Source organism: Entelurus aequoreus, linkage group LG19, assembly GCF_033978785.1.
Source record: "Entelurus aequoreus isolate RoL-2023_Sb linkage group LG19, RoL_Eaeq_v1.1, whole genome shotgun sequence".
NCBI classification, from domain to species: domain Eukaryota; kingdom Metazoa; phylum Chordata; class Actinopteri; order Syngnathiformes; family Syngnathidae; genus Entelurus; species Entelurus aequoreus.
Genome location: NC_084749.1, coordinates 18317084 through 18343358, shown reverse-complemented (window position 1 = coordinate 18343358; position 26275 = coordinate 18317084). Strand labels below are relative to the sequence as shown.

The 26275-nt window shown below is 40.1% G+C and overlaps 1 protein-coding gene across 1 annotated transcript; it reads left to right on the top strand.

Moving 5' to 3' along the window:
• The first annotated feature begins 21295 nt into the window (after window positions 1-21295).
• On the top strand, window positions 21296-25801 carry nppc (natriuretic peptide C). Its single transcript, XM_062027508.1, has 3 exons — window positions 21296-21506; window positions 22752-23052; window positions 24813-25801. Exons 1-2 carry the CDS (start codon window positions 21414-21416, stop codon window positions 23022-23024), a joined length of 366 nt encoding a protein of 121 aa, XP_061883492.1. The 5' UTR covers window positions 21296-21413; the 3' UTR covers window positions 23025-23052; window positions 24813-25801.
• Window positions 25802-26275: the final 474 nt, after the last annotated feature.

The window sequence follows — 26275 nt, the reverse complement described above, 5'->3', positions numbered from 1 at the left end:
GAGCGACAAGCAACGAATGCTAATTCCGTCATTAACACCAGCAAAGTTTGCTACCACTAATGGCGGACTTAGTTAGAGCCTTGTAGCACTATTGGTAAACGTTTCAAATAACATGAAATAGTGACTGACAATGTCTGCTCTCACTTGAATGCTGATGGGATGGTTGTATCTTTCAGCACTTGGGCTCGACTTGAGCTGGTATATTCAGAATAATCATCATTGCTCAGATTTAAAAAAATATGTTTCGATGGTCTTATGCTGCATTCCATTTGTTGAGCGCCATATAGTAGCAAGCTGGTGGCATGTGGATTTTAAAATTTTAAGCATACACATTTTTTTTCTTCATCACTGATTATTACTCACTGCAGACTTTATGAGCACCAACAAACATGATAAAAACATCACTTACTGTACAAGGTCTGCTGTCATTAGGATGCCAACTGATAGAATCCTGTTATATTCCCATTTAGACGACAAAAAGTCTCATAATCCTCACAAAGAAACGGGGTGGGGTGTAATACTCGTCTTTTCGTGTCTTCCTCGCCAGTTTCGCATCCTAAATGGCTGTCAAAGTGTACCAACTTTTCGGAATACATCCTCAGACGTCTCATGTCCGGGTGAGAGGCGTGATATATGATTTACAATAAACTTACATGACGTAAACATAAGCCCACACGCTCGTGATCACGACGCTGCTATAAATAATTAGTCTGCGTTAGCGCTCATAATAACAATATTACTGATACTTGGTTAATATTCAAGTCACGAAATGTAAATTGAGTATTGTTGGCGCCTTTTGGATGGTTATTTATCGGATTTTTTGGGCGAAATAGAGGACCTTCCATTGGCTCCGCTGTACGCTGACTTTTATTTACACACTAAAAAATGTTGGGTTCAAAAATAACCAAATTTTAACCCAACTGCTGGTTCAGAAAAGGACAAACCCCATATTTGAGTTATTTTAACTCAACATTTTGGGTCAATTTTTTCAACCCAACTTTTGTGTTGAATTATTTAACCAAAAAGTAGAGTTATGATCATTTAATGTTGAGTTATTCCCAACCAAACTATTGGGTTGAATTATTTAACCCAAAAGTTGAGTTATGCTAACTCAATGTTGGTTGGTTCATAACCCAACTATTGGGTTGAATTCATTTAACACAAAAGCCGAGTTATGCTCACTACAATGTTGGGTTATTCCAAACCCAACTATTAGGTTGCACAATTAAGCGCTCTTTGACCCAATAGTTGGTTAAAAATTATACACTTTACTGCTGGATTGTCCTACTCCTTCACAACTACTGATCAAAATTATTTTTATTCCATTTAAATATACTCAAAAGCAAGATATGAGTGACAATAATTGCCGTGTATGGTCATAGTAGTTCTATACAACATGTTTAAATATTTTCATGTACATACGATGTGTGATTATAAATAATGTTAATGACATTAATCCTTAATAAAATTCCCTTCAAGAAAAAAATACCTTTTTAATAAAAAATAAATTTAAAAAAGACTTTTACCTCATTGAAAAACAACCCAAAAATGGTTCATAGTTTTAAAAACCCAGAAATGTAGTTAAAATAATACCCTTATAACCCAAAAAATGTATTGTGCTTCGTAAAAATAACTCCAAAATTTAACCCAACATTCGCAACTCATATATGATCCTATAACTACTTGGAATTGGATTGATACCCAAATTTGTGGTATCATCCAAAACTAATGTAAAGTATCAAACAACAGAAGAATAAGTGATTATTACATTTTAACAGAAGTGTAGATAGAACATGTTGAAAGAGAAGCAGCAAGCAGATATTAACAGTAAATGAACAAGTAGATGAATAATTAATTTTCTACCACTTGTCCTTAAAGGCCTACTGAAACCCACTACTACCGACCACGCAGTCTGATAGTTTATATATCAGTGATGAAATCTTAACATTGCAACACATGCCAATACGGCCGGGTTAACTTATAAAGTGCAATTTTAAATTTCCCGCTAAACTTCCGGTTGAAAACGTCTATGTATGATGACGTATGCGCGTGACGTCAGTAGTTAAACGGAAGTATTCGGACACCATTGAATCCAATACAAAAAGCTCTGTTTTCATCTCAAAATTCCACAGTATTCTGGACATCTGTGTTGGTGAATCTTTTGCAATTTGTTTAATGAACAATGAAGACTGCAAAGAAGAAAGTTGTAGGTGGGATCGGTGTATTAGCGGCTGGCTGTAGCAACACAACCAGGAGGACTTTGACTTGGATAGTAGACGCGCTAGCCGACGCAAGCCGACGCTAGCCGACGCTAGCCGACGCTAGCCGACGCTAGCCGCCGACCGCACAGATGATCGGGTGAAGTCCTTCGTCCTTCCGTCGATCGCTGGAACGCAGGTGAGCACGGGTGTTGATGAGCAGATGAGGGCTGGCTGGCGTAGGTGGATAGCTAATGTTTTTATCATAGCTCTGTGAGGTCCCGTTGCTAAGTTAGCTTCAATGGCGTCATTAGCAACAGCATTGTTAAGCTTCGCCAAGCTGGAAAGCATTAACCGTGTATTTACAGGTCCATGGTTTAATAGTATTGTTGATTTGCTGTCTATCCTTCCAGTCAGGGGTTTATTTATTTTGTTTCTATCTGCATTTAAGCACGATGCTATCACGTTAGCTCCGTAGCTAAAGTGCGTCACCGATGTATTGTCGTGGAGATAAAAGTCACTGTGAATGTCCATTTCGCGTTCTCGGCTCTCATTTTCAAGAGGATATAGTATCCGAGGTGGTTTAAAATACAAATCCGTGATCCACAATAGAAAAAGGAGAAAGTGTGGAATCTAATGAGCCAGCTTGTACCTAAGTTACGGTCAGAGCGAAAAAAGCTACGTCCTGCACTGCACTCTAATCCTTCACTCTCACTTTCCTCATCCACAAATCTTTCATCCTGGCTCAAATTAATGGGGTAATCGTCGCTTTCTCTGTCCGAACCGCTCTCGCTGCATTGTAAACAATGGGGAAATGTGAGGAGTCCTTCAGCCTGTGACGTCACGCTACTTCCGGTACAGGCAAGGCTTTTTTTATCAGCGACCAAAAGTTGCAAACTTTATCGTCGATGTTCTCTACTAAATCCTTTCAGCAAAAATATGGCAATATCACAAAATGATCAAGTATGACACATAGAATGGATCTACTATCCCCGTTTAAAGAAAAAAAATTCATTTCAGAGGCCTTTAATAATTTTGACAAAATAATAGAATGACAAATGACACAATAAGTTACTGCATATGTCAGCAGACTAAATTAGGAGCCTTTGTTTGTTTACTAACTAATAAAAGACAAGTTGTTTAGTATGTTCACTATTTTATTTAAGGACAAACTTGCAATAAGAAACATATGTTTAATGTACCGTTAGATTTTTTGTTAAAATAAAGCCAATAATGCAATTTTTTGTGGTGCCCTATATTTAAAGAAAGTACCGAAAAGTATTGAAATAATTTTATAATTTTAATATTGGTATCGGGACAACACTAATACAGACTATTTAAGTATGGGGATTAGCAAAGGTTGAAGACCACTGTGTTAGAGGGTACTTTGGCTAAAGAAATCGGTCAACTATCACTTTGTAGAAATTCAAGGGTGTTTAATTTTGTTCGTGAATTAAAGTCTCGAACAGAGCAAACTAACAACACTGATTCATCAAATACATTCAGATAGTACTCAAACCCACTGCCTGCACTCTGCAGAGAACTACTTGCGCTTTCATTTTCATAAGAATACACATCAATTTAGCATCTGTGAGTGCATGACTTCGTGTGAATGCGCCAGGATGCTACCTTGAGTTTTGTTGAGCCGCACAGTCCACAACCGCACCCCGGTTTTCCTGACTGGCCGCGATGTCTCGCCTGGAATCCAAGATGACCTCACGTGTCGGTTGATGATGCGCTTGTGGTTATTCGACTTCATCGCAGATGCGATTCATTCAGATTGAGGAAACCTCGACACGCAACGTCCGCCCAAGAGCCAGATAAAATAGTAGATTCTGATCGAGAACCCTGACCGCTCTCGTCTGGAACTACATTTGACCCCAGAAGCACGGGAGACGAGGTCACTGAGGGCTGGGTTCAGTGACGGGGGTTTGTGCGGACATTTTGACAGCGCAGCTGATGTTGCGCCCTTTCACAGCACTTAAGATTACTGTCCCCTTTCTTCTCGCACCGTTGGCTCAGCTGCAGAAATATACGCGCTGAAAACAGATCTTTATTGAATTAGCCCGCGACTGTAAACTTACCTGCAATCAAGCGAGGAGCTTTTCCTGAGGTCCTCCGCCAGAAGGTTACTGTTGATGCTTAGAAGACCCTCGAGCCGTGCTGTGTCAGTCACGCACAATTAGACGGGGCCTTCACTCGCCCGATTGTACAAACACCAATAAACAACATCACATCGCTGAGATCCGACTAAAACCGAGACATAATAATCCGACGTGTGTTTCTCGCTCGAACACAAACATATAAAATATGCAAATCGCACATTTTGCCGTGGAAAAAGAAATTGCCGGCATTTTGTGGCACGCATAGACATGTGTAGCATTCGTGCGGCTCTACCAGGTTTGACGTCAGCGCTCACCTATTTAATTGGTGACACATGGGCACGGGACTAAGGAGTTCATGCTGGTTTTGCATAGGTGGCTGTCCCGAGCCGATATTGATATCGGTGCAATGTCAGCCAAAAATAAACAAGAATCGAATGATAGACTTAGACTTAGACTTCCTTTTTATTGTCATTCAAATTTGAACTTTGCAGTACAGATAAGAACGAAATTTCATTGCATTAGCTCATGGTAGTGCAGGATAAAAGAGCAATAAGGTGCAGATATAATTAAAGCTGCAAGCAGCGATGGACGGGACCGACTTCGAGGGCTCATAAAATCCAAACCGGAGCAGTAATTAAAACTTTTTCATCAACTTTTAATCAGAAGGGTTCAATCTCTCTCCTGTGCTAATTTGAAGCCGACACGACAAACGCGCTCAGAGGAGGTAATGTTTGAAAAAAGGTGACTGTTTTTACACAACTTTTGTTTTGAAGGGGGAATTGCAAAACTTCCTGTTGATTTTTGCTGGGGGTTGTCAGTGTATGAAATATAGGTCTAAGTGAGACCTACATAGAGGTTTTTGTTTCATGTCTCTACGACATTCCTACTGGGAGTTACAGGCAGTTTTGTCTGTGTTTTCTTCCAAGGGGGCGCTAGAGCGCAATTTTGAGTTTTGGGGTTTGGTTTTTTTGATTAGATCGCAATTTTCGCCAGTCCTGATGTGTGTGTCCAATTTGGTGAGTTTGGAAGCAGGTTAAGGTGGTCAAATTACAGCTCAAAGAGGCGGCGGTATAATAATAAAACGCTAGAAATACAATAGGGTCCTCTGTCCCAAAGGGACTCGGTCCCTAAATAAATAGATTACTGGACAGATAAATATATTGCACTTTTGCATATGCATCCACGTTTGTGGATGTGTGTTATATTGTCTTTATATTCCAGCGAGTTAATCCATTTTTGGGGGGAATTGAGGGAATTATTATGATGCGTTCAAGAGTTTTACGGCCTGAGTGAAGAAGCTGTTACAGAACCTGCGGAACCTCTTTCTAGAGTCCAGCAGTGAAAACAGTCCTTGGTGTGGGTGGGAGGAGTCTCTGCAGATTTTCTGAGCCCCTGGTCAGGCAGCGGCTTTTTGCGATCTCCTGGTTAGGAGGAAGAGGAGTCCTGATGATCTTTTCCGCCGTCCTCGCCACTCTCCGCAGAGACTTCCAATCTGAGGCACTGCAGGCTCCAGTCCAGACGGAGATGCAGTTGGTCAGCAGGCTCTCTATAGTGCCTCTGTAGAATGTGCTGAGAATGGGGGGAGGTAGCTGTGGTTTTTTCATCCGACGCAAAATGTGCATGCGCTGCTGAGCTCTTTTTACAAGAGCTCCGGTGTGTAGGGACCAGGTTATATCGTCAGTTATCTGCACCCCCAGGAACTTGGTGCTGCTTACCATCTCCACCGCTGTGCCGTTGATGAAGAGTGGAGCGTGGCTGGACTGGTGCTTCCTGAAGTCGACCATGATCTCCTTGGTTTTGTCGACGTTCAGGACCAGGTTGTTGGTTCTGCACCAGTCAACCAGATGTTTCACCTCTTCCCTGTAGTTCATGTCGTTGTTGTCACGGATGAGGCCCACTACTGTCGTGTCGTCTGCATACTTCACAATGTGGTTAGTAGTAGACCTGGCGCAGCAGTCATGGGTCATCAACGTGAACAGCAGCGGACTCAGGACGCAGCCCTGGCGGGAGCCGGTGCTCAGGGAGATGGCACTGGAGGTGTTGTCGCCCACTCTCACAGACTGGGCTTGCATCTAAAATGGCTTGTGCAAGTATTTCCACAGTAGCAGGCGAACATCGAAATGTCCTCCAATAACGACATCTGACTATGAGGATTTTACAAAACCAGTGAAGTTGGTACGTTGGGTAATTCGTAAATAAAAACAGAATACAATTATTTGCATATCCTTTTCAAAAAATTTTCAATTGAATAAACTGCAAAGACAAGATATTTAATGTTCGAACTGAGAAACTAAATTATCTTTATGTCTATATCAGGAGCAATCCTGACAGACACCCCCTCATGTGAGTCTTTGACTCCTGACCCGCTTTGACACAAAAGGGTGACAATTTGCCATGAAGCACCAACATTTGACACCATAAGTTGTCTTGACTTGCCTTGACCTTGAAGAAGCACAAAAAACTCAGTACATGGGCAACTGAGGAGCACGTTCTTGCTATCACGGAAATGCAGGACTTTGCATAACATGTTGCACGCTTTCTGTGTCATTCATACGATTGCCACTAGGAAAATTAAAAAAACAAACATTACAAAAAAAAACAGAAAGGGGTATGTAGACGTTGCTTCCTAGCAGTTCCACTGTAGACACGGCACAGGAGCCAAGCGTGCATTTTTAACAAAGTTTTAATGTGCATAGATTTTTGTCAAAGTCTTTCTCCAGCAGAACGTGACTTTTCAGTCACGTCCGTATCCTCTCCCTCCTCCTGCTCTCGGCCGCCGACTGTTAGAGACAGCAGATGATTAGATTAACACGTACCACCTGGGAAATCGAATCACCTGTCAGCTGTGTCTCGCCGTCAGCACATGCCCCGCCCCCATCCAATGGTGCTCGTCCTCAGCACCACAGACAGAGGCGGTGACCTTTGCTCCTGCAGGCACGCTGGCCACACCTCCCTCCACAGGGTATAAATTTGGTTTGTAAGCCTGAGTGGTTAGTGCCCTAATTCTATTTTCCTAAAAAAAAACAACAACATTGCTCTTTGTTGCTTCTTTGTTTTTAGCGATGTCTAACAAAGAAAAACTTTTGCAATTAAAATATTTTTAATTTTTTTGCACCACTGCAGTAACTAGGACCTTTTGGACTTATCTTCACCCCAGGTGATGGATATTCTTCTCTTTTTTTTACACAATATGTAAAGGCTACAGATGTTATTTTGCTGGAAGTATAACTCTGTGTGCACTAATTGGTCAATTTGGTAACTTCAAATTCAGGAAAAAAACAAAACATTCTCACCCTCCTGAAGGGAGACAGAAAGTTGAGGATGACAGGTTTGAAGGAGGAGATATTTATTGTTCTAGAACAGGGATTCACAAACTGTGGTACATGGACCACTAGTGGTACGCTGGCTCTATCTAGTGGTATCACTTGATTAAAGTATGTTTTATTATTCTATATTCAAACTGTGTGTTATATTACAGTGGCCACAAATATTAAATACACTTGTTAAATAAAACCTCTGCCTTTTTTTAAGGAATACTTGGGTGTACTACGCTACTGCGCAGTTTCAACTCCAAATCATACATTCATAGTGGGTTGCATCATGACAGGAAAAAAAAAATAGCTGTTACAGTATAATTCTACGCAACCTCTAAAGAGTGCACATACGCCAAACTGACCGTCATCTAACATTATATTACGCCTCAGTTCTACAGCACACAGAGTGACGTAACCAGCAGACACTTGATGAGAAGTCACCACATCACTTCACTTGCAAAATAAAAACGCAATGCGTAACCACAACAAGCATTCAAAGACTGAGTCTGGGTTTTTGGGATTTAAATGTAACTTAGATATTGGGTTTCACTATGTAAAGCGCTTTGAGTCACTAGAGAAAAGCGCTATATAAATAATTCACTTCACTTCAACCCACGCAGTCACGGGGAGAACATACAAACTCCACACAGAAAGATCCCGAGCCCGGGATTGAATTAAGGACCTTCGTATTCAAACATTACAAATATAATATAAACACAACAATTATCAAAAATGACACCATAGTCGAAACCAAGGCAACATAACTACACATTGAACCAATGTGAACATGGTAGATGTAAGCATAAAATCAAATAGAATAATCAAATGTAGAAACACACATTTTTACAATGGAGTTAATGGTGCGCATCGTGCCGTCAACCCATTGTGAGTGCTGCTCACTCTAACTACAAGGATAATAGTCATATCGACTTAAGTATTTGCATCTTACCGTTTCGTTATTTTATCCGTTGAGTGGATAATTAACAATGTAAGAAGGTATTGTGTGTCGCTACTGCATCAGTCTGCTGCCATCTGGCAACCACAACAGGAGCATCTGATTGCTGGCACCCGCGCTGATTGGAGTAGAGGCAGCCAATCTGGAGGGCGCTTAAAATCAGCTGACACAGTGTCATGTGAATGATGGGTTCTACATGTAAAGCGACTTTGGGTACTTAGAAAAGCGCCATATAAATCCCAGATATTATTATTATTATTATGTGTGATGTGGGTTACACTTGAATTACTTTTGCGACATCCAGTGGACATATTTAGAACAGCAGTTTCTTTCATTAAAAAATTGCAGCTCATTTTTGTACTTATTAAACTCATCTTGCGGGACGCGGGCCGGATTAAACCTGTTCGCGGGCCTGATACAGCCCGCCGGCCGTTCGTTTGACACCCCTGTATTAGAGTATTGCTTATACCTCAAATATTCCGAATCAGAACGTCATTTTATGAGTTGAATAAAGTAAGTCAATTTGACAATCTGTCAAGTTCCACACAACACGTGGATTTATCTTGTGTATTATCTAAGGTTTTAATTGTTTCCTTTCTATGCTCTTATTTTCTCAGCCAGACTACCGGTTTTCTTGTTTGGCGTCAACGTCACCTTCAGTTAGAGCGCTGGTTTCCCCCGGCTGTTCCTGATTAGCAATCAGGAGGCTCACCTGTTTTTGACTGCCAACTAAGAGGGTTCATAAACCAGTGTTAGATGGTGCCGGGTCATTGTTTTCTACATTCCGCATTGTCTTTACCATTATTTGCTCCTATATATGCTTAATTAAAGTTCCTGTTTCCCTGCAACTTGCAAATGTCTTTGCACCACGGGGTCCAGACTAACACAGATTATGACACATGCTGCTTAATTTATCACCTTGGATTTCATGAAAAGCCTCTAAAAGTTTACTTATAAAGAATTGATTGATTGATTGATTGATTGATTGAAACTTTTATTAGTACAGTACATATTCAGTACATAAACAAGTTTTTCAACTTGTTTAAGTCAGGGTCCACGTTAATCAATTCATGGTACAAATATATACTATCTGCATAATATAGTTATCACACAAGTTAATCATCAGAGTATATATATTTAATTATTTACATTATTTACAATCCGGGGGGTGGGATGTGGAGGGGTTTTGGCGGGGGGGTTAGGTTTGGTTGATATCAGCACTTCAGTCATCAACAATTATATCATCTGAGAAATGGACATTGAAACAGTGTAGGTCTGACTTGGTAGGACAAGCCACAACGACATCCTCGGCTCAGATCCCACATAAGGGCAAGGAAAAACTCAACCCAATAGGATACCATGAGAAACCTTGGAGGGGGCCGCAGATGCAATGGACGTCGAGTGGATCTAGTTAATAGTGTGAGAGTCCAGTCCATAGTGGGGCCAGCAGGGGATAATCTTGAGTGGAGACAAGTCAGCAGCGCAGAGACGTCTCCAACTGATGCACAGATGAGTGGTCCACCCCGGATCCCGACTTTGACCAGCTAGCGCGTCATCTGTGGTCACCTAATTACCTCTCCATGCAGGACAGGGGGGCAGAGCAGAAAAACAGACGGCAGATCAACTGGTCTAAAAGGGGGGTCTATTTAAAGGCTAGCGTATACAAATGAGTTTTGAGATGGGACTTAAATGCTTCTACTGAGGGAGCATCTCTAACTGTTACCGGGAGGGCTTTCCATAGTACTGGAGCCCGAATAGAAAACGCTCTATAGCCCGCAGACTTTTTTTGGGCTCTGAGAATCACTAATAAGCCGCAGTTCTTTGAACGCAGATTTCTTGCCGGGACATACGGTACAATACAATCAGCAAGATAGGATGGAGCTAGACCGTGTAGTATTTTATACGTAAGTAGTAAAACTTTATAGTCGCATCTTAGGTGCACAGGAAGCCAGTGCAGGTGAGCCAGTATTGGCGTAATATGGATTGATATTCGGCTTTTATCAGCCTTTTGAAATGCTTTTCTACTGCAAACCTCGGGAGAACTATTCATTTTTTACTGCCGATTACCAAATGATTCATAACAAATATAGGCAAGGTTTTTATATCAGTCGGTTTGTGAGACACACTGACTGATACAGTTTCACACAATAGGGTTTTCCCAGGTCACGAAGCGTTCCGGGTCAGTTGTTATAGTGTCTGGTTGCTCTCTCCAGGGAACACCGGGTCAGCTACTCCAACGTTTATTTCTGGGAATATTGGGATAAATAAAAGTCCTGGGCAGTAGGTATGAGTAATGATTATCACAGAGGATGAGTAGACAAGAAGGATGCATTTATTTGTTTAAAGGGCGGTGATGAGAAAGCGGATAAAAATGTGGATGAAAGGATAGCGATATAGAACCCTTTAGCCATTCCGTCAATCGCTCCCCAGGTGCTGGCAAGCTGCCCACTGCACCGACATGTCACCAATGTGTAAGCACTCGTCGTTTAAAAGCAGAGGTCACAGTCTGTGTCTGAATGTGCTTGACATAAAAAGGGGTCTGTCCAATTAAAATGCTGGGATGACGTTTCAAGGCAGGATAGAGGTTGTTTCATCACTTTGCATACGTCAAACTCGCGCTTTTTTTTTTTTTTTTTCCCGTGCACGCGCTCACACACCCGCGCTCTCAATCACTTTTAGGTTTTGGACGATATCTTGCCAGTAAATCTGCCACTGCTGCTCCCTTTTCGGCACAGCAAATGCTGCCACTCTGTGTCTCAAAACAGACAGTGCTACTGGGCGATGCAACTGTGCTCACGTGGGATCACAACACTCCTCATCCTTAAACAGGGATCGCCGGGTTCACCATAGTGTTATTGCAAATATGTGTTTATTCCTGAGGATTGTTGTTGTCAAGTTTGTAGAACATTCAGACTCTGACAACACAGCAAACAATGGATTTATACACCATCACAAAACAAATATAATATAACCGTGTTAAACAGTGTGGGAATGCATGAGTGCTGGCGTACTGCGGTTAATTGACGGTAAACACGAATCCCTGTATGTATTGTGACGTTATACAGATCTGCTCCATGGTCTTGGAGTGCGTAAGTGCTGCCGGCACCGGGGCACTACAGTTAATTGAGGAGAAACATGAATCTCAGCATGTATATTGACGTTCTGAATATCCACTCCATGGTCTGGCGCTGCATGAGTACCGCCGTCACTGGAGAGCTGCGGGTAATGCAACGGAAAAATGAATCCCAGCGGGCATATTGACGTTCTACAGATCTGCTCCATGGTCTGGGAGTGCATAAGTGCTGCCGGCAACAGACAGGTAAACATTAATCCCAGGATGTATTGTAACATTCTGAAGATACACTCCATGGTCTGTGGCAACATGAGTGCTGCCGGCACTGGGGCGCTACGGTTAATTGAAGGGAAACATGCATCCCAGCAAATATTGTAACATTCTGAAGATCCACTCCATGGTCGGGCGCTGCATGACTCCCGCCGTCACTGGAGAGCTGCGGGTAATGCAACGGAAACGTGAATCCCAGCGGGTATATTGACGTTCTACAGATCTGCTCCATGGTCTGGGAGTGCATAAGTGCTGCCGGCAACAGACAGCTAAACATTCATCCCAGAATGTATCGTAAGATTCTGAAGATCCACCCCATGGTCTGTGGCAATATGAGTGCTGCCTGCACTGGGGAGCTGCGGTTAATTAAGAGGCACATGAATCCCGGCATGTATAGTGACGTTCTGAAGATCCACTCCATGGTCTGGGGCTGCATGACTACCACCCGTCTCTGGAGAGCTGCGGTTAATGGAACAGAAACATGAATCCCAGCATGTATATTGACGTTCTGAAGATCCGCTATATGGACTGGGGTGGCATGAGTGCCGCCGGCACTGGGGCGCTACGGTTAATTGAGTGGAAACATGCATCCCAGCAAATACTGTAACATTCTGAAGATCCACTCCATGGTCTGGCGCTGCATGACTACCGCCATCACTGGAGAGCTGCGGGTAATGGAACTGAAACATGAATCCCAGCATGTATATTGACCTTCTGAAGATCCGCTATATGAACTGGGGCTGCACGAGTGCTGCCGTCACTTGGGTGCAGCGGTTAATTGAAGGGAATCATGAATCCAAGCATGTATTGTGTCTTTCCAAAGTCTCTCTCTATGGTCTAGGGCTGCATGAGTGCTGCCTGCACTGTGCAGCTGTGGTTAATTGAGGGAAAACATGCATCCCAGCATGTATTGTAACATTCTGAAGATCCCCTCCACGGTGTGGCGCCGCATGACTACCGCCATCACTGGAGAGCTGCGGGTAATGGAATGGAAAATGAATCCAGCATGTATTGTAACATTCTGAAGATCCACTCAATGGTCTGGCGCTGCATGACTACCGCCGTCGCTGGAGAGCTGCGGGTAATGGAGTAGAAAAACATGAATCCCAGCATGTATATTGACCTTCTGAAGATCCGGCTCTTTTTGGTTTAAGGCAGCATGAGTGCTGCCTGCACTGTGTAGCTGAGGTTAATTGAGTGGAAACATGCATCCCAGCATGTATATTGGCGTTCTGAAGATCCGCTATATGGACTGGGGCTGCATGAGTGCTGCCGTCACTAGGGTGCAGCAGTCAATTGAAGGGAATCATGAATCCCAGCATGTATTGTGTCTTTCCAAAGTCTCTCTCTATGGTCTAGGGCTGCATGAGTGCTGCCTGCACTGTGCAGCTGTGGTTAATTGAGGGAAAACATGCATCCCTCATGTATTGTAACATTCTGAAGATCCACTCCACGGTCTGGCGCTGCATGACTACCGCCATCACTGGAGAGCTGCGGGTAATGGAACGGAAACATGAATCCCAGCATGTATATTGACCTTCTGAAGATCCGCTATATGGACTGGGGCTGCACGAGTGCTGCCGTCACTTGGGTGCAGCGGTTAATTGAAGGGAATCATGAATGCCAACATGTTTTGTGTCATTCCAAAGTTTCTCTCTATGGTCTAAGGCAGCATGAGTGCTGCCTGCACTGTGTAGCTGTGGTTAATTGAGGGGAAACATGAATTCCAGAATGGATTGTAACATTTTGAAGATCCCCTACCATGGCCTGGGGCTGCATGAGTGCTGTCCGCCCCGGGGAGCTGCGGGTAATGGAGCGGAAACATGAATCCCAGCATGTATATTGGCGTTCTGAAGATCTGCTATATGGACTGGGGCTGCATGAGTGCTGCCGTCACTTGGGTGCAGCGGTCAATTGAAGGGAATCACGAATCCCAGCATGTATTGCGTCTTTCCAAAGTTTCTCGCTATGGTCTAGGGCTGCATGAGTGCTGCCTGCACTGTGCAGCTGTGGTTAATTGAGGGAAAACATGCATCCCAGCATGGATTGTAACATTCGGAAGATCCACTCCCATGGTCTGGGGCTGCATGAGTGCTGCCGGCACTTGGGTGCAGCGGTTAATTGAAGGGAATCATTAATGCCAGCATGTTTTGTGTCATTCCAAAGTTTCTCTTTTAGGTTTAAGGCAGCATGAGTGCTGCCTGCACTGTGTAGCTGTGGTTAATTGAGGGGGAACATGAATTCCAGCATGGATTTCAACATTCGGAAGATCCACTCCCATTGTCTGGGGCTGCATGAGTGCTGCCGGCACTGGGGAGCTGCGGGTAATAGAGCGGAAAAACGTGAATCCCAGCATGTATATTGACGTTCTGAAGATCTGCTATATGGACTGGGGATGCATGAGTGCTGTAGTCACTTGGATGCAGCGGTTAATTAAAAGGAATCATGAATACCAGCATGTATTGTGGCATTCCAAAGTCTCTCTCCATGGTCTAAGGCAGCATGAGTGCTGCCTGCACTGTGTAGCTGTGGTTAATTGAGGGGAAACATGAATTCAACATAGATTGTAAAATTCTTAAAATCCACTCCCAATGTCTGGGGCTGCATGAGTGCTGCCTGTACTGGGGAGCTGCAGTTAATTTGCACGTTGTCTGCACGGTGTTGCGGGTAATTGAGCGGAAACGTGACTGTCTGAAAATCCGCTACATGGACTGAGGATGCATGAGTGCTGCCAGCACTGCGGAGCTACGGTTAATTGTTGTTCTCGCTGATGAATTGGATAAGCAAGTCCCAAAAGAGACCAGTTTCAGAAGAAAATATTGTTCAATTCTGCATGGACAAATTCCAATGACCGCAAACTACAATGAAAATATTTTTTAAAAATGTTGGTTTATAAGCTGTGTGACATAAATCCAATATCAGCAAAAAATAAAAACAAAGCAAGTATCGGATGATATCAGCTTACATCGAAAGACTTTGATGTAAGCATTCCGATACAACTTGTGCAAAGCTGGACAGCCAGTTGACATCTAAATGTCCTCAAATAAGCACACAACTTTGGTATATTCTCGTATTTTAGCGAAGTACTTTACAAAAAAGTAAAATGTGGTAGGCTAGGAGCTAACAGCTACACAACAGCTAAGCACACAATAGCACACAAGTTATAATAAGTGTCCTTAATTGAAAGATATTGCCGTCTAGACCATGACATTTGTCAATAAAGACATGTACCTATATCTTACTTACATATACAAAGTCTCCAAGGCAGAAGTATATTAGAAAGTACCCGGCAACAAACGTGTCCGCATCATTTCACTTATGAGCTTTATTGTGGTGCCACCAAAAAAAAAAATCCACTCCAAGGAAGTTCACACAACCCTTTCCTAACATCCCGTAGTTTAAAATAATAGAAGTGTGTATGATTTATGCTGATATTGTATTGCTATTGGGCAATACGCGAGACTTCAAAATGTGAAAAAGTTGTATCGGGACACCTTAGTGCAGGGGTGTCAAACTTGTTTTCAATGAGGGCCACATCGCAGTAATGGCTGCCTTCAGATGGCCACTTTAAAAAAAAAAACTATCTTAATTATGCATGCAGGCAATAACCTGTCATTAATCATTAACCTCTAAAGGCCTTAGTGGCCACATGCGTGGACAGCACCTTTTAGCTCTTATTTCCAAAATTGTGTACACTACTGAATCGGGGTCTTATTCCGACATATGGACACTTATACTGCCATCTGGTGGTGTCAGAAGAGTATAACATAGAATGGAATTTGGGGAAAAAAGTGTAAAAATAAAAATTTGCATGTCACTACATATGAAGTACACGTTTGTGTACTTATGGACTAAGTACATCATATTACAATATGATTTTCATGTTTTTATTCTAATTAGGGTCCAATAAACCCAAATAGCAAAGAGAAATAAAAAAAAAGCATGTAAACAAACAGCTTGGGCCTTAAGAGGTTAAAAAAGAAAACTATCATTTGACAGCATTGATATAAATGTATACCAGTAATCACCTCATATTATTACATTATTGCCTATGCACTTGATAATTAGATTTTTTCATATACAAATTAATGGATACATCATACATAAATGTGACAAGCAAATATTCAACTGCTTATTTTTATCTTTACTAACATGTGGTTAGAGTGTCCGTCCTGATATCGGTAGGTCGAGTCATACCAAAGACTATAAAAAAGGGACCCATTACTTCCCTGCTGGGCACTCAACATCAAGGGTTGGAATTGGGGGTTAAATCACCAAAAATGATTCCCGGGCGCGGCCACCGCTACTGCTCACTGCTCCCCTCCCCTCCCAGGTGGTGAGGGCGATGGGTCAAACGCAGAGGATAATCTCACCACACCTAGTGTGTGTGTGACAATCATTGGTACTTTAACTTTAATATTATTGTAAAAGACTATATAATAATGTAATATTTGGCATGACTAGATCATAACTTTCAAAAATACGCATTTTTTTCCTGACAAAATCAAAATAATTATTTATAATCATTTAGTATTTTATTAACACACATTTTTCCCGGGCTTTCGCGGGCCACATACAATGATGTGGCGGGCCAGATCTGGCCCCCGGGCCTTGAGTTTGACACCTGTGCCCTAGTGTTATGTTTTGTTGTGGTTTTTATTTTATTTTGTATGGGCTCTGTGATTGACCGTTGACCAGTCCAGGATGCTTTGTGCCAACTTTGCTGTAAGAGGCACCAGCTCAGGGTAAGTGGTAGAATACCATTATTATTTATGGGTAACACTTTAGTATGGGGAACATATATTCTAAGTAACAAAGATTTAATTAAGAGTGATTTGGACACCAGGGGAACATATTGTAAGTAACAAAGACTTAATTTAGAGTTATTTGTTTAGGGTTAGGGTTGGATTAGAGCAGGCTTGGGCAATTATTTTGACTCGGGGGGGCTACATTTAGAGAAAAAAATGTGTCTGGGGGCCGGTATATCTATTTTTAGGAACACTAATACAAAACCTCACAATAATGTCTGATTGAATGCTAAAAACGTTATGACAGACCGCCTTAAAAAACGTAATGGTATTTTACATTTTTCTATGAACGATAAAACACTGAATATTGACAAAATATGAACGTCACACCCCCTTTCGATCGACATATTTTACAATCAAGTGAAACGCAACAAAAATGCAACAAACAGTGAAATATGAACGCGAAGGGTACAAAATAAACCCACCGACAATCTGATACATCTGATATATCACTAAGCTTTAGAACTTTGTTGTGAAAATCTCCTTCCGCGTCTGTGGAAACGCTTCCCGCCCACACTGCTTGGTGCCTCGTCTGAGCTGCTGTGACGTAGATTACCATAGCAACTAATTAGATGACCATAGTAACTAATTAAATTACCATAGTAACTGGTATATCCTCCCAAAGCGCAGATTCCAAGCATTGAAATACTTTGATAGTTGAAGACTTACGGTCATTAGAAAACATGACTGCACATCATAAGGGCAGCTACACTTTCCATCTTAAAGATCGAAAAAAATTATTTGGGAATGTCCGGCGGGCCTGATTGAAAAGCTCAACGGGCCGCATGTGGCCCCCGGGCCTTAATTTGCCCAGGTCTGGGTTAGAAGGTTAGGGTTAGGGTTATTGTATAATAAGGCCATGCAGAATAAGGCATTAATGAGGACTTAGTAATGACTAATTAAGAGCCAATATGTTACTAATTTTCATGTTAATAAGCAACTAATTAACGGTGAATATGTTCCCCATACTAAAGTGTCACCGATTTATGTGATGAGGTAACCATCGATTGAAATTGAGGTTTTTAAAACACAATAATAAAAGCATTTCGTCAAAATGGCATTTCAATATAAATAGGTGGAAAAAATATTTAATCAACACCACTTTGCTTAAGTGATAATTTTGGGTTCCACATGTCCATATAATTAGGTTATGTAAACAAAATGGGCTTACAGTAATATGACTATAGTATGAATGTGTCAATTACTATTACATCTTTTTTTCATAAGGTCCAAGCTGTTTGTTTACATGCTTTTTTATTTATATTTGCTATTTGGGCTTATTGGACCCTAATTAGAATAAAAACTAAAAATCATCTTTTGATATGATGTACTTAGTCCATAAGTACACAAACGTGTACTTCATGTGTAGTGACATGCTTATTTTTATTTTTCCACTTTTTTTTTCCAAATTCCATTGTATGTTATGCTCTTCTGACACCACCAGATAGCAGTATAAGTCGTATAAGTACATGTCGGCATAAGACCCCAATTCAGTAGTGTACACAATTTTGGAAATAAGAGCTAAAAGGTGCCTTTAGAGGTTTTAAATTAACTTGAATGTGCACAAGATGCATCTTATTTATACACTGTAAAAAAAATCCTATTTTTATGGTTAATTTACTCTAAGTTTCTACTGTAATTTTTCTTTTTTTTTTTAATAGTTTATAAAACTGTAGAATTGAAGACATTATCTGTAAATAAACAACCCGCCTGTTATTTTAAGTAATATGCCAGTAATGACAAACTATGTGTATTTCTATTTTTTTTACAGAAAAATACCAAATTAATTATACGTAGCATTTTCTGTTTTCTTAAATTACTTTCAATTTCATGTAAAATTACAGTAATTATCTTTCATTAAATATGTAGCTTGTTATATAAAAGTCTATGTCCATACCAAAAATCTATAAAGGTATTTTTCTGCAGAACTGTTTGCATCGTCACTTTATTAAAGGTGGTTGAACTTAACAATTCAGAAAAGATCTGTAAAATAATGGTATTTTTCAGTGGAACTGCCAGCATTGTCACTTCATTAAAGGTGTTTGATCGTAATAATTTGAAGGAAAAAAAACTCTGTAGAATAAAGGTATTTTTCTGCAGAACTGTTTGCATCGTCACTTTATTAAAGGTGGTTGATCTTAATAATTTAGTAAAAATCTGTAAAATTACAAAATTTTTCCGCAAAACGTCTCATGAAAATTTCTGTAAATATAATGTTTTTGATCAATATTTGGTTTACAATGTTTTACTTTAATTTTATGGTTTTCGTTTGGCAGCCATAGCTGCCAGTAGATGACCGTTTTTTTACAGAATTTTTTTTTACAGTGTACTTCATGTGTAGTGACATGCTAATTTTTATTTGTACACTTTTTTTTCCAAATTCCATTGTATGTCATACTCTTCTGACACCACCAGATAGCAGTATAAGTGTCCAAATGTCGGCATAAGACCCCAATTCAGTAGTGTACACACTTTTGGAAATAAGAGCTAAAAGGTGCTGTCCACGCATGTGGCCACTAAGGCCTTTAGAGGTTTTAAATCAGGGGTGTCCAAACTTTTTCCACTGAGGGCCGCACACGGAAAAATTTAAGCATGCGCGGGCCATTTTGATATTTTTCATTTTCAAACCATAACAAAATATATGGATTTTTTTTTTTAACCTTTAGGGCTCCCGGGGACCATAAAGGGTCTCAGTCATTAAAACGTTAAAAATAAGTAAACTTTTTTTTTTTTTTTAATTTAACGCTTACAGTAAATCCGTATCAACTTCAGGTTGATAAAAAGTAACAAAAAAAAAAAAAAGGTTTTATGCCTTTTCTGTCAAAGACAACTTTGTTTGTTATAGCAAAACTGGAAATATGCAGTATTTAGTCATTAGAGCTCTAAAAGATCAATAATGCAGGACACCATTGATTTTAATTCTTTAATATTTTTGAGAAATCACTGAAAATATTAGTAAAATCCCACTAAATATTTTTGGGATCCAAAAGGTCCCCCACTCATAAAGTGATACATTTTTATTAGGTTTTCTTTTACTTTCAACACTTAAGTTACGAGATCAACTTCAGGTATATCTGTCGATTTTACGCTTGAACTATTATTTTGTTTGTCTTTATGCTCTTTTGTCAAAGAAATCTTTGATGTTTTTTTTATGGCAACCACACAATATATGCAATATTTTTCCACATAAAACATTTTAAAGTGACATTTTTGAAGTAATTGGAGCCTTGAATAGGTCAATAATTCATTATAACATAGATTTTTTTGTCTTTTTTTTGTTTTTGTTTTGAGCAATGGCAAAAAAAAGAAAAATAAAGAAAGATAATAATAATAAAACGCTAGAAATTCAATAGGGTCCTCTGTCCCAAAGGGACACCGGTCCCTAACAAAAGAAAGAAAAAACAGCCTGCATGGCAGCTTTGTGTCAACATTGCAACTTTTTCTTGTTAGATTTCACCTCATTCAATTGTATTGTTGATAATAAAGGTAAAGTATTGGTATTGTTTATTATCAATAGCGCTATTTCTATTGGTACTCCTATTGCTTAATTTTTAATGTAATAATGCTCATTGTCATTTCTGTATTATTTTTCATTTTCACTAACTGCTTATTTGCTATTACTTTTACCATCATATTTGTACATGTAGTATTTGCTGATGTTGCTCTGTTGTTGTTGTTGTTGTGTTTGCTGTTGTTGTTTTTGTCTCTCTGTCTAATCCCCCTCTTGTCCCCACAATTCCCCCCTCTGTCTTCCTTTTTTTTCTCTTTCTATCCCCTCCTGCTCCGGCCCGGCTGCACCAAATGATAATATAAATACATTTAATAAAGTCAAATACAAATAAGTCAACAAGAGAAGTATCCTACACTTTTCTTTTGTAAAGTAAATCTGAACAGCCGATATGGGCATCTACATCTACTATATGATTTGCCTGAGAAGCTGGGCAGGACATTATAAAAAAAAATTTTTAAAATTAAAAAATAAATAAAAAGATTTCACCTCATTCCACTTTTTTAAATGTTTATTTTTTATTTTTGCATTACTATCAATTTTGCGATTTTTGCAGAATGTGTGACGGGCCGGTAAACAATTAGCTGCGGGCCGCAAATGGCCCTCGGGCCGCACTTTGGACACCCCTGTTTTAAATTAACTCAAATGTGCACAAAATGCATCTTATTTATAGCTATTTAAGATTTTAGCACGCGTGTCAACTTTCACTTGGGAGAGTTCCTAAAAGTGCATTTCTTCTTGCACATGAGCCTTTTGAAAGCCACCTTCGGTTTCAAGTACTGATGCATCCCGGGCCAGAACTCTATAGTGGGGGAGAAAAAAAAAAAAGAAAAAAAAAAGCATGATAGATCAAAGTCCATCCCATTTCCTCCGAAACCCCGATGACCGCGCATCATCCAATTAATCCCTGGCATGACGCGCGCATGCAGGGGCAGGTATAGAGAAAACAGGGAGTTGGCGAGGACGGGTGGCTATTACGCAGGTTGTCATGACATCACCGCCGTGGGCCGGTCTATAAAGTGCACGAAGGGTTCATACACACAAGCAGAAGGAGCACTTGAGGAGCTTTGGAGTACAAGGACGGACGAAAAAAGCTTTTATTGGCTGCTGCATTCGACACCGCGCACATCCTCCCATTGCACTTCCAGACCGGAGGAAGCCCTTCCCTTCATTGTCATCAAGATGAACTTGTCCTACTTGGTGGCGTGTGGACTTATGGTCACGCTGCTTTCGGGGAGGATGGGAGCGAAACCTTTAACTCAGGCACAGCAGAAGGTGAGTCAGTCTGCGTGGTTTAAAGATGTTTGCCTTCCGTGGGTAAAATCGCCATTACGCACTAAAATGCACCATTTAAGATGTATGTCTTGTGTGCGTAAAATCACCATTACGCACGAACCAAAACTCTAATATTTGAGAGGGTGAAAACTTGGTTATTTTCCTAAATAAGACTCGACCCAGAACTTTTAAACCGTGTTAACACTAAAATGCATCATTTAAGATGTCTGTCTTGTGTGCGTAAAGTCGCCATTACGCACGAACCAAAACTCTAATATTTGAGAGGGAAAAACTTGGTTATTTTCCTAAATAAGACTCGACCCAGAACTTTTAATCCGTGTTAACACTAAAATGCATCATTTAAGATGTCTGTCTTGTGTGCGTAAAGTCGCCATTACGCACGAACCAAAACTCTAATATTTGAGAGGGTGAAAACTTGGTTATTTTCCTAAATAAGACTCGACCCAGAACTTTTAAACCATGTTAACACTAAAATGCATCATTTAAGATGTCTGTCTTGTGTGCGTAAAGTCATCATTACGCACAAACTAAAACTCTAATATATGAGAGAAAAAATGTTGGTTATTTTCCTAAATACAGACTCGACCCAGCACTTTTAACCCGTCATTTAAGAGGTATGTCTTGTGTACGTAAAATCACCATTATGCACGAACTAAAACTATAATATATGACAGAAACATTTTTGGTTATTTTCCTAAATACTGACTCGACCCAGCACTTTTAAACCATCATTTATATGTCTGTCTTGTGTACGTAAAATCACCATTATGCACGAACTAAAACTATAATATATGACAGAAACATTTTTGGTTATTTTCCTAAATACAGACTCGACCCAGCACTTTTAAACCGTCATTTAAGAGGTATGTAAAGTCACCATTACGCACAAGCCAAACTCTAAAAATTCGAAAAAAAAAAGTTCGGTTATTTTCCTAAATATTGTCTTGACCCAGTCTTAACAGTAAAATGAAAGGATGTGTGCCGTGCATGCGTAAAATCACTATTTACGCAGGAACCAAACTCTAATATTTGAAAGAAATCATGTTTTTTTTTTTCTAAAACTCTTGGATTCACTGAGTTACTGCGCGTAAATCTGCATGCAGCCCAAAAAGCACCTGCCGCACGAAGCACCCCAACGCCATTTTTTTTGTTGTTGTTTTTTTACAAAGACATGCGTCTTAAAGTGACGTCATTATTCATATATATGTCCACTGTGTGTTTCAGTCTCTGAGAAGTTTGCTCGGCGACGAGCTGACGGACCTTCTGGAGTCAGAGGAGCGGGACCGGCGGTTAGACGCCGTGCGCTCTCGGATGCGCTTACTGCGAGATTTACGCATGGACACCCGCGCCAGAGGCATGTGGGCTCGGCTCCTCAACGACCAGCCCGTGCCGAGGAGGCACAAATCCGGGAGCAAGAAAGCCGGGTCCACGGCGCGGAGTGGCTGCTTTGGACACAAGATGGACAGGATAGGGACCATCAGTGGCATGGGTTGCTAGTGTTGGAACGCGCGCTTTTTTTTTGACGGTGAGTGTTTTTGACCCGTATAGTGTGGAGCCATTGGAGTAAATGGGGTGCACATTACAGGTTTATTTGATGCCTCTCCCAACACTTCAATACAATATTTGCAGTATTGCAGTTAATATGTATCTTAAAATGTCAAGACAACAAAGAACACCATAGCTATTCAAATAATTACCCCGAGAATAAAATGATAACTAATGCCTCCAAATAGTGCACATTTAGGAGGGTGAATGGTGCATAACCTAAAACAATACAAAAATGTCTCATTGCAAAGAAATTTCTACTTTCCTACTTGGTTATAGTTGCCATTTACACACTGTGGAGGTCTTGCTCCTCCGGGTTCACTGGACCACCAATGACGGACATGACAGCCGTGTTCATCTTTGCGAACAATGATTTGTTTTGCAATAAGTTGTGCTTTTCAGCCATGTTAAAGTTTCTCTCGCTCGTTCTCCACCGTCAACCGCCTCCTCTCCTTCCCGACTGCTGCCTTTAACAGAGCGACAGGTGATCAGACAAACACTCACAGCTGTGTCATCTACGCGCCTGTCACTAATCTCGAAGCCCATCCTGACACACCCCGCTTCGCTGCAGGACCGCAGGCCACGCCGCCCCACACACACCTATAGTGAGCACATCATGTACAAAAAAGGCAATATGTTAACAATAAAACACACTAGCATCTCATGTTTTTTTTTTTATTTTAAGGAAAACTTACCAAGTGTTCAAAGTATGTAAAATTATACATCCATTTGTGTATATTTTTTTATATTTTAATAGTATTTTTATGTGAAGATTCTGCAATTTGGCACCCCCTCCAACAGATGGCGCCCTAGGCAGCATGTGCGTTGTTTCGGGGGTACCAAATGGGAAAGAAGCATTAAGAATAACATGTGTTTACAGAAAAATAATATTTTGTTCTGCGTATGTGTACAAATGCAGCACGTTTGACTTTCGCAAAATCTGGGCTTATATGATGCAGCGGCGAAAAAAAATATCTGTTAGAGTAGATCCATTTTTTTTACTATTTACAGCAGAAAAAACTACTTAATGTAAAGTTATTTCATTAGTGTCGTAGGTAGCAAAGCGGACAATGTGTAGTATATCCCAAAATAGAAAAAGCAAACTTCTGGCCAAAAATTGCCAAGGTCTGGACCCCGAGATGCAGAGACGTCAGGCAAGTGCAGAAAAGAAGCCCATTTTGATTAGGTAACACACAGGTAACACAAACAACAAAGGCAAACATATTAATAATAATAATGATAGATTTTATATGTAAAAAGCACCTTACATTGAGTAAACAACCTCAAAGTGCTACAGTGTATTAAAAAAAATAAAAATAAAAAGATATAAAAAATAAATAAAAATAAAAACTAGAACAGCAAAATAGCTAAAACTAGTATGCATATATCTAAAAAAAAAAATTTTTTAAAAAGGCTTTTTTAAAAAGAAGGGTTTTTAAGCCTTTTTTAAAAGCATCCACAGTCTGTGGTGCCCTCGGGTGGTCAGGGAGAGCGTTCCACAGAACATGTGTATTAAGCACAAAGCAAAATGATCATAAGAAGCATCCCAATTGGCAACCAGGGACAGGCGTGTCCTGACTGCCAACCAGTACACTTAATGACTAATTACTAGGTATGGGGTATCCTCCGTGAATTGCAATGGCAGGGACCTACAGATACTTTTACAGAAGTATGTATTTTATTGTCATTAGAAATGAAGTTGTCATCACTAACATCGTATTTCCTTTCTCTCATCCCCAGATCTCCAGAGGATGTGTTTGGAAACATTTTGTTCTCACACAAGGGAGTTAAAAAAAAATAAAAATAAAAAAAAGACCTCACCAGACGGGACAGATTTTTGGTACGAAAGTCACCATGGCCAGCATTAATAGAGACTGAGATGACAGGGCTATACACAAGCCTCATATAAATACATGTATATGATAAATATGCAGGTATATATCCGTAGATGTATACCATACAAAATGTTCAGACGACGGTGTAAAAAAACATTGACAAACCGCAGATCTGTATATTGTTTGCTGCTGCTGTAAATCCATGTACTTCATCTTCCCCTGCATAAATGTATTTATGTTAAGAACTATTTATATGTTTATAAAAAAAAAAGAGATATTTATAAATACGTTTTATTTATGTAACTTTTTTTTTTTTTTTTTTTTTTTTTTAAAGGACGCAAACTGCAGGTCAATTCTGTTTGTAACTTTTTTCGTTTGTCTCAAACAGTTGTAAATGTTTTGAACAATGATAAAAAAGAATGTGCACTTAACATGCGTCCATGTTGTCTTTGCGCAGGTAAAAAAAAAAAAAAAGGAGTTTATATGAGCTTAACCCTCTTAAGTATATCCAGGATGGAAAAAGTCCTCAGGGAGTTAGGAGGGTTTTCAACAAGTTTTGGATTCATACATTTTAGTACTTTTTTTTTTACTACTAGTCAACTCAGTACTAAATATAAGTAGCTAACATGTCATGTTTTTTCATCGTAACCCTAATCAATGCCCATTTGGTTTATTTTAGTCTTTTTATTTTGAAAATTGCAAAAAAAAGTTATGACCATGCATATAATCCAAACTCATTTTAGATGGGGGGCCACATGGAGAAGAATCTACTCCCAAGTGGGCCGGACTGGTAAAATCATGGCACGATAACTTAAAAATAAAGACAACTTCAGATTGTTTTCTTTGTTTAAAAATAAAACAAGCACATTCTGAAAATGTACAAATCATAATGTTGTTGGGATTTTTTTTTACACTTGCATGTTGCGGTTAATAGTATTCTATCTTTATTTGTTGTTATTTATACTTTCTGAATAAAGTATGTGACAGTGTTCATCAGTCAACTCATTGGTGTTAATTTTCAATCTATCAAGATAAAAAAAAATACAAACCCCGTTTCCATATGAGTTGGGAAATTGTGTTAGATGTAAATATAAACGGAATACAATGATTTGCAAATCATTTTCAACCCATATTCAGTTGAATATGCTACAAAGACAACATATTTGATGTTCAAACTGATAAACTTTTTTTTTTTTTTGCAAATAATCATTAACTTTAGAATTTGATGCCAGCAACAAGTGACAAAGAAGTTAGGAAAGGTGGCAATAAATACTGATTAGGTTGAGGAATGCTCATCAAACACTTATTTGGAACATCCCACAGGTGAACAGGCAAATTGGGAACAGGTGGGTGCCATGATTGGGTATA

Coding starts and splice junctions, on each gene's coding strand:
- nppc (XM_062027508.1), top strand. CDS start 21,414: ATGAACTTGTCCTACTTGGTGGCGTGTGGACTTATGGTCACGCTGCTT. Junction 21,507..22,751: donor TAACTCAGGCACAGCAGAAG/GTGAGTCAGTCT, acceptor TGTGTGTTTCAG/TCTCTGAGAAGTTTGCTCGG.